This window comes from Falco naumanni, chromosome 2, assembly GCF_017639655.2.
Source record: "Falco naumanni isolate bFalNau1 chromosome 2, bFalNau1.pat, whole genome shotgun sequence".
Lineage (NCBI taxonomy): Eukaryota > Metazoa > Chordata > Aves > Falconiformes > Falconidae > Falco > Falco naumanni.
In genome coordinates this window covers 113,945,003-113,960,270 of record NC_054055.1, presented here as the reverse complement: position 1 = coordinate 113,960,270, position 15,268 = coordinate 113,945,003, and the positions used below count along the sequence as shown (strand labels likewise).

General features: G+C 42.0%; 1 protein-coding gene across 3 annotated transcripts; it reads left to right on the top strand.

Annotated features, from left to right (window-relative positions):
- Positions 1-1,783: 1,783 nt before the first annotated feature.
- Positions 1,784-14,778, top strand: POU1F1 (POU class 1 homeobox 1). 3 transcript variants are annotated; one of them, XM_040584117.1, is made up of 7 exons: positions 1,784-1,925; positions 4,713-4,778; positions 5,722-5,835; positions 6,862-7,107; positions 8,548-8,712; positions 10,130-10,190; positions 14,525-14,778. In XM_040584117.1, exons 1-7 carry the CDS (start codon positions 1,784-1,786, stop codon positions 14,736-14,738), a joined length of 1,008 nt encoding a protein of 335 aa, XP_040440051.1. In that variant the 3' UTR covers positions 14,739-14,778. The 3 variants fall into 3 exon arrangements, with proteins under 3 accessions (XP_040440051.1, XP_040440052.1, XP_040440053.1); XM_040584118.1 differs by having other exon boundaries at positions 5,722-5,839; positions 6,866-7,107; positions 14,525-14,738; XM_040584119.1 differs by lacking the exon at positions 5,722-5,835 and having other exon boundaries at positions 1,784-1,922; positions 4,626-4,778; positions 14,525-14,738.
- The last annotated feature ends 490 nt before the right edge of the window (positions 14,779-15,268 follow it).

The following is a 15,268-nucleotide window of genomic DNA, read 5'->3' as shown; positions in this document are numbered from 1 at the left end:
ACATACCCTTAGCTGAGTGAAGTGCTAGACTTTAAGGCTCTGCTCTCACTCATTAGTCAGCATACTCATGAATCCAGAGATGTTAATATATATTGGGCCAAGCCCAAAGTAATGGAAATGACAGTTCACTTGGTGACAGTGTCTTCCATGATATTGCATTGATTATTTTGATCGGGGTTTATGTTTTGCAATATGGAAACACACGTACAGATAATACTTACAAGCATAGAGCCTCACCCCTGGTAAAGCACATGTGCAATCTGCCATACGCAATAATTCTTCTGAAATTTTTCCACAACCTCATACATGGCCTTTTGCAGAACACATTTACAGATAATATCAAGGGTTCTACAGAGTGGGTCGATGCAATACCACTTGTCTGCAATAATCCATGAAGAATGACACAGTATCACGCATGTTTTCTCCCATATCACGTATCTGATGTCTATGCTATCAAAATCCTAATTCAGACATTTGAACCACTTTGGAATACCAAACACACAGAAAGTATCATCGTCTTTACATAAAATAAATAAAAGGTCTGACCCAACCATCTTTGGTCACAAAAAACCAACAACAAACCACCACCCCAAAACCCCTCAAAACCCCCAAAACCAGACCACAAAAAACCCTCCCCATCAATACATTTCACTTCCTAAAAAGAAAAAATAAATGAAATAGATACCTGTGACATTTTTTCCTTCAAAATTTAGGACATATACATAGATTATGTGACCACGATATACTGCTTTAATTTTCACTGGTTTTAGTGTAACCTCTATGTTATTTACTGCTCCAAAGTAATTCCAATCTTGTGCCAACAAATCATTTGGTAAATTCTTTGAGGAAAGCTCCTGGTTTTACTTGCTGTGTAATGCAATAAAGACCAGGACCTTCTGGATGAGATTGTAGATACCGTGGTAATGCAAATTAATAATAGGAACTGTGATTTGAGTTTTATGTGACACTATGGGTTCTTTCAAGAGTTGATCTTAGATAAACTTTTAGCATGTCATGTAAATGCTATCTTCTGTAAAGACAGCTTTTGTAAATATATGTAAGGTTTATGTATTATATAAATAATAGGCTTATGTAAAGCTATCTGTTCAGAAACTTCCTCCTGGAGACAGCTGCTCCCTATTACACGTCTTTGGTTTACGCTAGTATATGTTTAAGACAAATGATCATTTTGCAACTGCTGGGAATTAGGTTAATTTAGATTATTTTGCTATATGCTCTTGACTTTTGCAGACTTTTGATTGACCTCTCAGCTGGGTTGCCTTCCAGACAGTTGCCCAGATGAGATTCTGGGGGGCAGGTGTTTACTGTAGAAACCTGCTTAGTATTAAACATACCTGTCTCACTGCTACTGACTTTGGAGACGATACTTCTATATTTTTTTCCCTGGTCATTGTTCTTCACAAAAGACCTAATTGAAAATATCTGTCAAATCATGTCTCTGGTTTCCCTCTTCTTCTCCCTGCCGCCCCCCCCCCCCCCCCCCCCCCCCCCCCCCATTAATTGGACACGTATTGTGTTTGTGTGGGAAGGAAGGAGGCTCTATAGCAGTATAGCAATATTGCTGGGAAAAGAACATTAAAATGGATAAAGGGATTTCCTAGCGGTATAAATACCTGCACACGACCTCCCTGTGCTCTGGAGCCCTCCTGTATATGTATATGCAGGTAAAAAGCCTGGAATAGAGTTTGAGCTGCCATTAATTGCGCAGGATCTGTTCTTGTTGGAAAACAGGGGCAGGCGGCTCTTTTGCCTGTTGGAGGGTATGACTTGCCAAGCGTTTGCTTCATCTGACACCTTTGTACCCTTGAATTCTGACTCTTCTCCCTCTCTGCCTCTGATAATGCATCACAGCGCCGCAGAGTGCCTGCCGGTTTCTAACCATGCCACCAATGTTGTGTCAACAGGTACTTTTTAAAGATAATCTCGTGCTCAGTAACTCTCATTCTTAACGCTTTTGGAGTGGTATGTGCTCCTCAATGCCTGTGAGACTTAATCTGTTCGGTATCAGTGCTCTGTGAGATCGGGACTACATTAAAGTAGGAGCGTTTTCAGAAAACTGCATGATGAGTGAATCAGGAAAACCCCAAATGTTCATGGTTTAGCTAAATTTGTAGCTTTCTCTAAGTTTATTACAAGATGAGCCTCAAGTGTGCTACCAATGCATTAATGTAGAAAGGTTCAAACAATGTGACTGTTGTTACAACTGTATAGTCTTCAATGGCAGCCGTCATGTAGATTAATCAAAAGTTTGTTTCTTATGTAACCACAGTTTAAAATAATATTAATTACTTTAAATAGAAAATGTATTTTAAACAGGTCAGGTCTAAATATGATTTTGGGAAGCTTTCAAGAAGGAAAAACATTGCTTTACAAAGCGTATTGCCTGCTGAATCAAGGCTAAGATTTAAGTGGGATGTTAAAAATTGGTAGTAGAAGCCTCATCAATATTTTGGAATTTTGTCTGTTTGTGTATATAAACCAATTAATTGCATTTAAATACCAGGAGTATGTAATTACTGAACTATCTGAGAGAGACACAGAGAGAAAGAAAGCTTTCTTACAGCCTTAAGCCTGCAGAAGGGGGATTCTGGAATACAGGAATTGTTGATGGAAAGCTTTCAGGAACAGAAAAAGAAATAGTTTTGATTTATTTGAAACTGCATTAATGTAAGGATTTTATTTGGAGTCTTAACAAGAAACTAGCCTTCTTCTGAAATGCATAGGTAATAAAACATCTTAATAATAAGAAAAAGAACGTAAGTAATGAAAACTGAGCGTTAGTGGTAGATAACAGGATCTTATACATTAAGCAGGAGGCTCAAAATATCCTATTATGGCTGTTGGTTAGCAGCAGGAGTAGGGAAAAGGAGAATTTAAATTTTGCATGAGACCAAATTTATGTATCTGTATCACAGCAGTGTTTTCTAGATTCGTCTTATTCATCATGAAAAGTATATGATGACAGTCAGCCAAAAGCATTTGCTTGTCTGCTTCAGATTTGGCGTTTGATATTTCATAGTTACCAGCCAAGGACAAATACTACTGTAGTCAGAGGGAATTCTGTTTGCAAGACCACATCTAGCGGGTGACCCTGTGAGAACAGAAGCAGTGACAGAGGGTGGTGACTATAATGAGTAAGGGTTTATAAATTTCATACATAGATTCAGAAATTGTAATAATGCCATGCTACTGAAATCATCTAAGGAGAGTTTGTGTACAAAGTAGATGTGAAAGAATTTTGAAGAACGATTTATATTAAATGTCGATTGTTTTAAAAACTGTGTGTGATGGTTGTGCATCAGAAAATATAGGTTAATATACTTCTGTTTGAATACCATGTCATACAGCTGATGTTCTGCAGTATCCTCTACACCTTTTTATTATTTAATTTAAATAGCATCATCCTCACTATTTGATTTTAAATCCTTATTTGCAGGTTGAAAATTATATTTTTATTTGTAATCCATATATTACAATTTTTACACAATAGGAAAAAACACAGGTAAGCACTTAGATCTTATCTTAGCAGAAAAGTTGCATTGCTCTAAATGCATTAGTATTATTAATGAGATCTTTTTTTTTTTTGCATTTATACTATTATGAGCCTGGTTTAGTAGGTTTTATATTTGTGTAAGTGTATCTAAAACGGACATTTTACTGTTATGATTACTGTTGTAAAAACCCAGAGATTCTAATCCCTAATCAATGATAGTTTTGAACAGGACTGTGCACTCTAAAATGCAGTTTTACGTATCTGAATGTTTAAGAACATGAATTTTTAGTATGTTTCATAGCAGTTGTTAGAGGGGACAGTACATGCATTTCTGTGCCTACTTATGCATGAGCCACAGCCACATCTCTTTTTGCATTCAGCAAAAATCCACCTGATTCTTCAGGCACAAATCTGAAACACCCCTGTGAAAACACCAGGGATAAATTAGCGGTGGGTTTGTTGGTGCTGATGATGGAAAAAGTTGATTTAGGCCTAACTTTTTGGAAGAGCCCAGAGTCTATCGTCCTGTTTCCCTACCACCCTGCCAAAGCACCCTGAAATGTTTTTGATGACTTGGCACATAAGAAAATGTGACTTCTGGATGCCTCAAAGCGAATGTCCCCGAACTTCTGGTATTGGAAACCCAGGTCTTAGGCATGCATAACATGTGCCTGTTTGCACTGGGGGGTTTGCATGACAGCCAAGTCAATCCATTTGCTGGGAACACAGAGCAGATTTTTATGCAAGACTAAACGAAATGGTGTGTGGAAGCTGGGTGGGAAGAGGAACTTGTCTCCTCCTTGAGAGTTTAATGTTTCCCTTGCTCAACTGTATGTGTAAACTGGGTTATACGCATAGATTATACTAAAAACAATGCATCAAGACCACAGCATGACCATTTCTAGTCTTGGCTCAGAGTGTACCTCGTTATTTATACTGACAGTCTTCATCTGGGGCCACCTGGCCAAGCATCTGGACTTCCAGCAGCGTTAACCTGATGGTTGTGGCCTGGAGTTAAATGCTTATTGCATGCACACAAATACTGTGTACAAGGGTACGGTCTGCCTCTGAACTTCAAGGCTGTGTCGTGAATCCTCGCACATTTTCTTACCGGTCCTATCTGTTTTGTCTTTGATCCAACCTCCTATATGCTCCTGTATCCGCTTTGCCGTGACGACCCTGGGAAACTCTTTGGCAGGTCTTCATTACTCTGTGCCTTCCTGTCATTATGGAAACCAACCGTCTACCTACGGGGTGATGGCAGGTAAGGGACATACCCTCAGCTGGGCGAGCTCTTAGCATCTTGGTTTCGGTCAGTTCTCCTTTAGAGGGACCAGTTCAAGACAGTCGCTTAAAGAAGAAGGGATGGGGGTTAAGGCACAAGAAAATGGGTTAGGAACTTAGGGATCAGTGCCCAGAGTTTCTCCGAACCTCTACATCTCTCAGGAAATCAATCTGCTACTTATTTCTCTCTACAAGACTGGGGTGCCACTCTTTTTGTTCACCTATGTCCACTTCCCTTGGCAATCAACATATTTGAGGGACCAGGAGTGGTGTACCCAATATACCTGTGTATTACCAGTACCGGGGGTGATGGAGCCCTGATGGAGCTATAAAATAAAACGGTGGCATCATGGAAGGATAGCTGAATTCAGCAGGCAAATCATAAACATGATCGTGGACTTTTACACTTACAAATTTATACTCACACCCTGCTCAGTTTTCCATGTCCCCAGCTGAGCAAGAGGAACTGTTATTCCACACAAGTTCAAGTAGCAGTCAATGAGATAATGCCATGAACCAAATTAATGTGACTACCAGGAAATAGTTGTGTCTTAGAGATAATCCAAAATCAAACTCAGCATTTTATTTCACTTAAGAATGAAGGAAATTAATATTAAGGATCAATATGAGTAAGTCAGCACAGATGAATATATCTGCATAGGGACTTTTTACAAACAGAGTGTAGACTTCCTTCACGGTGTACAAATGTCCAGATGCTCCTATTTCATTTATGAGTCTGTGCATTTATGCGTCTGTTGCAAACATTCCTGGTACTGTTCAGATCCCTGGGAAAAGTGCGTAGGTATTAAAAAAAAAAAAAAAAAAAAAAGTATTACTCAGAAGTTCACTTCATTCCAAAATAAATAATCTTCATTTCTCTCCTTTCTTATTTTACTCTTTTTGTTGTTGATGATGTTTTTTAGGCATCAAGCCTGCAACTCCAGAGATGCTATCAGCAAGTCTCTCCCAGAGTCGCATCTTACAGACATGCAGCATGCCGCATCCCAATGTGGTGAACAGCGTCAGCACCTTGCAAAGCAAGTCCTTCTCTTTTTCAGTCTCTTCCTTTATTCTGTGAGGGTTTTTTTGGTTGTGGGCTTTTTGTTTGTTTGGGGTTTCTTTGTGGTTTTCCTGTGTGAAGTGTATAAAATATTTTTATGCAGCAGAACCTCCAATGCTGCTGAGAGCAATCGCAGCAGAGAAGACAAGAAAAATAAATGGAGGAAGGGATGGGAGGTTAATGAAGTTCTGAGTTCTGCTACGAAGTTTTGTGTAATTTAGGAAATGGGGAAGGATGTTCCAAGAACCTGGAATTTGCTGGCCACTCCAGCTACACTGAAGAGTATTAATATTATTTTCTCCTGTGATTTTCTTCCCCCCCTTCAGGTCAGAGGCTCTTTAGCTGTATGTACAATATCTAGTAAAAAAAACCCCAGCCTTTGCCCTGAACTGAATCTGCTTTTTAAATTTGACATTTGTGAACAAAAGGTAGCATTAGGTGGATTTGTTTTGTCCTTGAGCAATTTCTTTTTAAGACAGAACGATCATTCTGAATATATTCTGGGTTTGGGTTGTTTTTTTTTTTCCTTTAAGCTTTTACCTGTATAGTTTCCTCAAACAAATTTTATGCTAAAGCTAAACCAAGATAGTATCTTGTCCAAGCATCAAATAGGATTTACATGGAAATATTCTTTGTACCAGAAAATAGTCTGGCACATTTTAGATGACTCAAAATTATATAGCTCCACCAATCTTTTTGTGCCACTTAATTCCAGATGAGACCTTGAATTGTTATTTAGGTTTGGACCACTATCATCTTAAAGTGCATCATATTTTGCTAAGAAATAGGATGGCTGTGGCCTGTGGAAAGTCGCTGTTGGTGGGTTTTCATCTAATGGGACAAAAGAGAGACTGTATCTCCTAGGAGATCCTCCCTCTTGGATACTTTAGCGTATGCTCTATCATAAATATTACAGACATGGATTATGAGATCACAAAGGCATGTTTTTATTGTGTGGGGGTAGACCATAACTGCACTGAGTTTTGGTTCTGGTGTTGCTCAGGTAGCCTGACCCCCTGCCTTTATAAATTCCCGGAGCACGCCCTGAGTGCCAGCTCCTGCGCCCTGGGCCACGGCTTCACACCCATCCACCAGTCCCTCCTGACAGACGACCCCGCTGCCGCAGACTTCAAGCAGGAGTTCCGCAGGAAAAGCAAGTCTGTCGAAGAGCCCGTCGACATGGACTCCCCTGAAATCAGGGAGCTGGAGAAATTTGCTAATGAATTTAAGCTGCGGAGAATTAAGCTGGGTATGTGCTTTACGTCTGCGAACAAAAGGCTGAAAAGTTCCAGTGAAAGCCCAATTATTTCTAAATGTTTTACGGTTTAGCCTCTGCAGTTGTCTAATTGTAACTCTGAGCCTGCCTCACACTGCCAAACTTTCTCCGTTCCTACAAGACTTGCACGGAATTAATGAACTTCGGCTTCCTGCAACTTAGTATGCAGAAAGCGACTCCAAACTTCCGTGCCCTTAAATTATTTGTCATAAGTGCAGAGAAAATTATTACTGTTCATTAAATTACATTCAGTAGCAGGTGCATTGTTTTGCACAGCCCCAGATTTTCTGCAACTTAGGGCAACACATGCTCTAACCTCTCACTCTCACTCCCACCCTCCTCCCTGTGAAGTGCTTTGTCTGATGCTGCAATGCCATTTCAGTATACAAGAAGGATGACATCCACGGCGAATCTTTCATACCAGTAGGAAGCTTCTCTTCCTGGTTTATTTTCTTGTGTCAAGACACAGGTACAGCAGCAACTGATATCTTTGTTTCTGTCCGATAACTACCGGGGCTGATGTGAGATGGATTGCTTTAGGGAGTCTCTGGTGAGGTGCTTGTCTTTCACTGGAAATCCTAGGCAAGGGTCAAGGTGGACCGAGCCTGCCTTTCTCACTTGTAGGAGATAGAGGTACATTGCAAGGTAAAAGCCTGTCTCACCCTTGTTTGAACTATACTGAAAAAAATTAACATCCAGCTGCTGCAGATTCAGCCTGCTTGTGCATATTGGGGACTCTGAATGAGGAGTTGCAGTTTTGACATTATCACTGGTGACATTACATTGCACTGCATTACAACATAGGACATCTTTCTGGCTTTAAAAATGTGAGAAGATTATAAGGTTATTACAGGTATCTATGCATTATCTCAACAGCTAGAGAGATTGTGTGTTCCATTTGCAGTGTAAACATAAGGACTGACACAAAAATGTAGGGTTTAAAATCGTATTTGTGACTTGGTTGGTTTTGCTGTATATCATGTATTTAATGTCAGACACAGCAATGGGAAGGTTTGTGAGGCCCCACACGAGCACACGCTGCTAATCACTGTAATTATTACCGCATCTTCACCCCAGATTTATTAGGGAACAAAAATCCCTCTGATGCAAACAAATGAAACAGAGCCTGTCGAGCTGGGCTTGATGCTCTGACGAGAAAAATGCAATTTGCACAGGAAAACTAATCTGTGGTGGTTGAGCTTTGCAAGGGAAGACAAAGTTAATAAGGGCTGTAGGTCTGAGACTGAGACGCGCAGAGCTAGTGCAATCAAAAGGGAGGTAAAAAGCTGCCTCGTGAGACGTTCAGCATCTCAAGAGATCCTGCCTGTTCTGGCACAGAGGCAGGCAGTGAGGATGACTAGCAACGCTTTCTGGAAAGCTCCAAAGTGATCTTATTCTCTTCATTTTTGACAGGTTATACACAAACCAATGTTGGAGAAGCACTAGCTGCTGTGCATGGCTCGGAATTCAGCCAAACTACTATCTGCCGGTTTGAAAACTTGCAGCTGAGTTTTAAGAACGCGTGCAAACTGAAATCGATCCTGTCCAAGTGGCTGGAGGAAGCAGAACAAGTAGGAGGTAGAGAACCAAAATCCTCTACATATCGATTTGCATTGAAAACAAAATCCCATATGTCTGTTGAAGGACTAGTACATGTCTTCTGTAGACTAAAGTTTTTTGTTTTACCAGCTTTAAATACTAAGGTGTGCTTGTATTAAATGTTTATCTTTTTAGGGGGAAGCAAGAAGGGGAAAAATTAAATGCGTGGAGGGTAAGGAGAGCAGAAACTTCATTTGGCCTACTGGAAGTAATCTCTTTCTGTCCCATCCCAGCAAACCAGCTCTGCTCCGGTAGCACTGGGCAGAGCTGTCTGCAGGACAGCCCATTTAGCAGCCAGCGGGGATTCTTTACTGGCAAAGGACTCTCCCTTCCTACCTCTGGCATATTATGAAATGTGGCCGTGGGGGAAAGGATTTGAGTTTAGCTGAGGCAGTGGTCTTAAAACCCTGAGGAAGAACAGCATGGCATAGAGGTTTTTGATGCAAACTTTTTGCTGCTAGGGGGTTCCCTTCCTTTTGCCTGGTTAGTTTCCAGTTGCAGGAAGAGTCATGGGGTTCACTGGGCAGAGTGTATTTTAGGACAGTTTGGTCAATGTAGAGGACATGGGTTGCCTTAAAGAACAGCCTTTTCAGCTGGGTAAATTGCGCTGCTGAGAAGCAGCCGGGGCTACCACTGTGCGGCACTCGCCTAGCACGGGAAGAAAAAGATGATCTTAATGATACTTTTGGGATTTGTGATTGTATTCAACAGCAGGGAATGTTGTTAAATAGCTCCGTCTGCCACACACTTCAGTTTCCTCTGAAACAAATTGTAGAAAGCTTCCTTTCCCTGTAACTGTGCTAGCAACCAGAGGTTTTCCCAATGCGGCTGGCACATTGCGAGCATCACTCGTGCCAGGGAGCAGGGCAGCCGCACAGGCTTGAGCTGCAGAGCGGGACCATGCAGGCAGGCAGCAGCCCCTGAGAAATCAGGGGGGACATGTCCATCAGAGAGTGGTGTGGAAGGGGCAGGTGTATAAATGGGGTTGGGGGCCAGGGTTGTATTTCTGAGGAAAGTGGGTGAGGTAGCCAAGGGGTAGGAAATGCGCTCTGTCTCACCAGACCGTGCCCTGCAGGGCAGGAGGGACCAGGTATGTCAAAGGAGGAGGCTGAAGTCCAGCTCCACACGTACACCAGCACGGAACTGCTGCTGGTTGCAGCTTTACTAGCAGCACAGCTGTTTTGATTGTAACTGTGTATAGCTGGAGGTAAAAAAAATGACCAACCATCTTAAAAAAAGAGGTGCCCCTATGCGTGGTGCTGCTCTTATTGAGCGGCGTTATCTGTTACGCTTTCTTCTGTCTTCAAAGATAGGGACTTTTTTCTGGAGATGATGGTGCTTGTTTTCCATTCCCTGTGCAGAGTAACTGCCAGGTTTTCTTTTGTTTTTAATACAGCTTTATACAATGAAAAAGTTGGAGTGAACGAGCGGAAGAGGAAGCGCAGAACCACCATAAGGTAATAAATAGTTAGGGCGTTGCACAGTAGAAACCAATTTGGCTAAGATGCTTCTTTTTCTTGGGTTCAGAATCAAAGCGTTACTTTCTATTAATGAATGAATATTAATTCTATTAATGAAGCTAGTGTTTTAAAATGTTTCACTGTTTTGAAACATTTCAGTGAAAAATAACAGCCTAACCCTCCAAATGCCCCAATTTGCTACAAATATACTACTTTTCCAAATTATTTTTTTTTTCAACATATGACAACGCATTGTAATATGAAAAAAATAATTTATTTCAATTCTGCCCAAATGTTATGGTATCTATATAGTAAATAAGGTATCAGAGCACCCTGGTTTAATAATTAATTAATTGATTGCATTATTTTGTCAGAGGATTGAGGTCTGGGAAGTTTGAAGGCAAGATTTTACATGTAATATTGCAACCCTGTCCCTGTCCTCTGTCACTGGATTCTTTGGAGTTCTCAAAGAAACACTTTAATGAGCGGAAGGGGAAAGAAAAACCGGAGTTGTTCTGGGAACCTTCTGTTTCTCACATCTCTGGTGGCCAACATCCACCATCTCTCTAGCTTCAACTCCATATGCAAATCAAGTAGACTGGTAAAACATATTACAAAAACAATTACCAAACAGGCAAAATGAGAAATAGGGTATTTCTTTCTCCTTTAGATATTCCAGACTTGTATAAGCTTTGGTGAAGAATTCACTCAGTGGGCCTCCAAGGAGCTGTAGTATTCTACAGAAAGGGAAACTGACTGCCTCTGGGCACACCTCTGGTGCTGTCAGGCCCTACCCATTACAATGAAGTGCCTGTCCTTTGAACACAGATCATTCCTGATGTGCAGCGTCACTTTCTGGAGATGTAGGCTGCTCTATGGTCCCACAGCCACAACACGTACCTTCTCTCGTATTCAGCTTGAGACTTGTTTTTTGAGTCATAGAAGAGTTTGTGTTGAAAAGCGCCTTTTAGAGGTCATCTAGTCCAACCCCGCTGCAATGAGCAGGGACATCTTCAACTAGACCAGGTTGCTCAGAGCCCCATCCAGCCTGACCTTGGATGTTTCCAGGGATGGGGCATCTACCACCTCTCTGGGCCACCTGTTCCAGTGTTCCACTACTCTCTTTGTAAATAAAATTTCTTCCTTATATCTAATTTAAATCCACCCTCTTTTAGTTTAAAACCATTACTCCTTTTCTTATTGCAACAGGCCCAACTAAAAGTTTGTCCCCATCTTTCTTATAAGCCTCCTTTAAGTATTGAAAGGCTGCAATAAGGTGTCCCCGGAACCTTCTCATTTCCAGGCCGAACAGTCCCAGCTCTCTCAGCCTGTCTTCACAGGAGAGGTGTTCCAGCCCTCCGACCATTTTTGTGCCCCTCCTCTGGACCCACTCCAACAGGTCCATGTCTTTCCTGTGCCAAGAACTCCAGAGCTGGATGCAGCACTCCAGGTGGGGTTTCACCAGAGCAGAGTAGAGGGGCAGAAGAACCTCCCCCAACCTGCTGGCCACGCTTCTTTTTAATGCAGCCCAGGATACGATTGGCTTTCTGGGCTGTGAGTGCACATTGCTGGGTCATGTCCAGCTTTTCATCCACCAGCACCCCCAAGTTGTTCTCTGCAGGGCTGCTCTCGATCCCTTCATGCCCCAGCCCGTGTTGATACTGGGGGTTGCCCCAACGTAAGTGCAGGATCTTGCATTTGGCCTTGTTGAACTTCATGAGGTTCACATGGACCCACTTCTCAAGCTTCTCCTGGTTCCTCTGGACGGCATCCCTTCCCTCAGGCATAACCACACCACTCAGCTTGGTGTTGCCTGCAAATCTGCTGAGGGTGCACTTGGCCCCACTGTCTATGTCATTTCTGAAGATATTTAACAGTACTGGTCCCAATAGGGACCCCTGAGGGGCACCTCATCACTGATCTCCATCTGGACATTGAGCCATTGACCACTACCCTCTGCATGCGACCATCCAACCAATTCTTCATCCACCGAACAGTCATCCATCAAATCTATACCTCTCCAATTTAGGGAGAAGGATGTTGTGGGAGGCTGTGTCAAAGGCCTTACAGAAGTACAGATAGATGACATCCATAGCTCTTCCCTTGTCCACAGATGTAGTCACTCCATCATAGAAGGTCACTAGGTTTGTCAGAGAGGCCTGGCCCTTGGCAAAGCCATGCTGGCTGTCTCAAATCACACCTCTGTCCTCCATGTGCCTTAGCATAGCTTCTAGGAAGATCTGTTCCATGATCTTCCCAGATACAGAGGCCAGGCTGACAGGTCAGTAATTCCCAGGGTCCTTTTTTCTACCCTTTTTAAAAATGGGTGCAGTGTTCCCCATTTTTCAGTCACCAGGGACTTCACCTGACTGCTATGACTCTTCAAATATCATGGAGAATGGCTGGGCAACTACACCAGCCAGTTCCCTCAGGCCTCTGGGATGCATTTTGTCACCCATATTGCCTTTGACATCCAGAATAAAATGAAGATGTGATTTCTCTCTGACTTTTGAACTATATATTCTTCTGCAGGAATGCTTCTCAGTTAGGAGTGAATTTGGGATGGGAAATGCTTCATAACTCGTGCTCATCACAGCACCTCACAAGGGATGAAGCTTTACTCTTGGGAGACCAGTTTCTTTTCTCAGTTTCTCTACAAGCCCAGTAAGGACACGAGTGGCAGCGCCACAACCTTGCCCATACTTGGCCCTACTGTCTATGTCATTTATGAAGATATTTAACAGTACTGGTCCCAATAAGGACCCCTGAGGGGCACCTCATCACAAGCTTATGAAGTATGGCCTGCATGGAAGCTGAGAGCATCTCAGTCCTGGGTGGTTTCCCCCTCTCTAGAGGAGCACACTGAAGGCTGCTCATTTAACACTGTGGGGTTGGGTGGTGTTAGTTAACAGCTATTGTGAAAATCAGTCCTCCTACTAAGCATTTTGTAATTATTCCTGCTTTTACATCTTACCCCAGTGCACTGGGAGTATCGAATACAGCAGGTTGTCAAGGGCACAGATAATTGAGGCGAAGTTCAGGGCCAAATCCCATCTAGTGAGGAAATATTAATTGTTCTTTTGAGGGCATATAGGATCTCAGTTTGAAGACCTGAAACTAATCAGGGAGATGGACTTTATCTGAACCACAGCCTTGCTCTTAACCATTCTTAATGGATGTTTGAAGGCAAACTAGGGGTAAAACAAAAGCCTCACAAACTAAATTAGGTTAATCACACGCTGAGCAAAAGCAACTTAATTTGAATTTGTGGAAGCTATTTTGTTTTATGCTTTGATTAAAGCCTAAGAAGCTGTTAGTCGAAAATAATGATGTTGCTATACTTCTGTGTGTGCAGAACACCATGCAATTAATTAGGTAGTTTGGGTAACATCAGTAAATATTGCAAAATTGACTTGTAAACGAAAGCCCAACAAGTTACAGATGAAATAACGAACTAACTAGAACTCTAGCAGATACTTTGTATGTAACAGAAACACCTGCACCTCGTTTCCAGACTAAGGCATGAAGTGCCCTCTTGTGTCCAAAGGAATTAGAGCTGCTGCTGAAGCTCTGGTGCGTCCTGGTGGCACACAGGGATGTCACAGACACTCCGTAACACAAGCGGGAAGCAAATCCTACCTGACAATAAGAAAAGATAGCAGCCTTAACTTGTTTTGTTTGTTGAGCCACTCGAATTTGGTCACTGCTGGCTGAGGAGTGTATTAAGCAGACTAGAAAATGTGATGGCTGCTAAACCAGCGTGCCCTAATCTGTGGTTTCTAGAAATACTCTAGTGCCCTCTCCATGACAAAATGAGATGCAGAACTTGATGCAACACACACCACTTCCCAAATTGTAAGCGATGGAGCTCTTCCCCTTTGTAAACCCAAACGGTTTGATACAACCAGGTAACCCCGCTGACGTGCATTTGCTGAACACCTACGGCACTGCTGTGACTGGGGCAAAATGGGTGCTCAGGCTTGTTCGAGTTCCTGCGATCCCATTCATGTCTAGTTAGTAGCTGTATCTCCTAAAGAACATCAAGAAGCACAAATATTTCATTATTACCACTAAAACTACATCGAATTCAACTACAATCAAATTGCCTTTAAATTACTCTGTGCTGAAATTCTGTATGAAGTCGTGCTGTTCATGTCAGCAGAAAACTAGGGTGCACTTCAAGTTTGGTGGGTTTCCTTTACGTAGAAAAAAAGGGGGAAAATCAAGTCACTACCTTCAGTGCTGTTACCTGACCCTTCTCCTGAACTGGTGGTGAAAGCCTGAATATGTCAGAAAAGTTTTTAAAGGTGAAATTTTATCCCTTTATCCAGTATCGCTGCCAAAGAAGCCCTAGAGAGGCACTTTGGAGAACAAAGTAAGCCTTCTTCTCAGGAAATTATGAGGATGGCTGAGGGGCTCAATCTTGAGAAAGAAGTTGTGCGAGTTTGGTTTTGCAACAGAAGACAAAGGGAAAAAAGAGTGAAGACAAGTTTACATCAGAACACCTTTAGCTCTATTATCAAGGAGCATCATGAATGCCGGTAAAGATTTTCCACGTATAATGTGGATTTCTGTTTTGTTTTTTGTAAATACTGTAAATACTATGTTGGATTAAAAAATAAATAAATAAATAAAATCAGTCACCCACTTGTTTCTCTTACAAGTTAGCCAGCTTTGGATGTAGTATGTTGTGGAAGCCACTATTTTAATGTAAAAGATTGGAAACAAATTAAATGCTACTGCATATATTTGGAGTTGGATGCCTCTGTTCAGCTGCAAGGAACCTATTATGCATTTTTCAACTGGAAATGCTTTCCAAGTTGCACAAATAATTGCGGTTTCCCTGTGCTCTGTCTTTCCTGCATCTTCGGTACATTTAATGATCAATGGAGAACCCTATGTAGGTACCGTAAAGCATCAGGAAACAAAGTTGTTCATGAAGAAAGGGTACAAAGCTTGATATCAGTAGCTATAGCTGGAAGTATTTTGCCTCTGCACATCCTTTACACAGGCCTCCCACCCTCCCCTAACTGTGCTAACCTTTGCGAGATTGTAAACCATTAGGCACGTGGTGG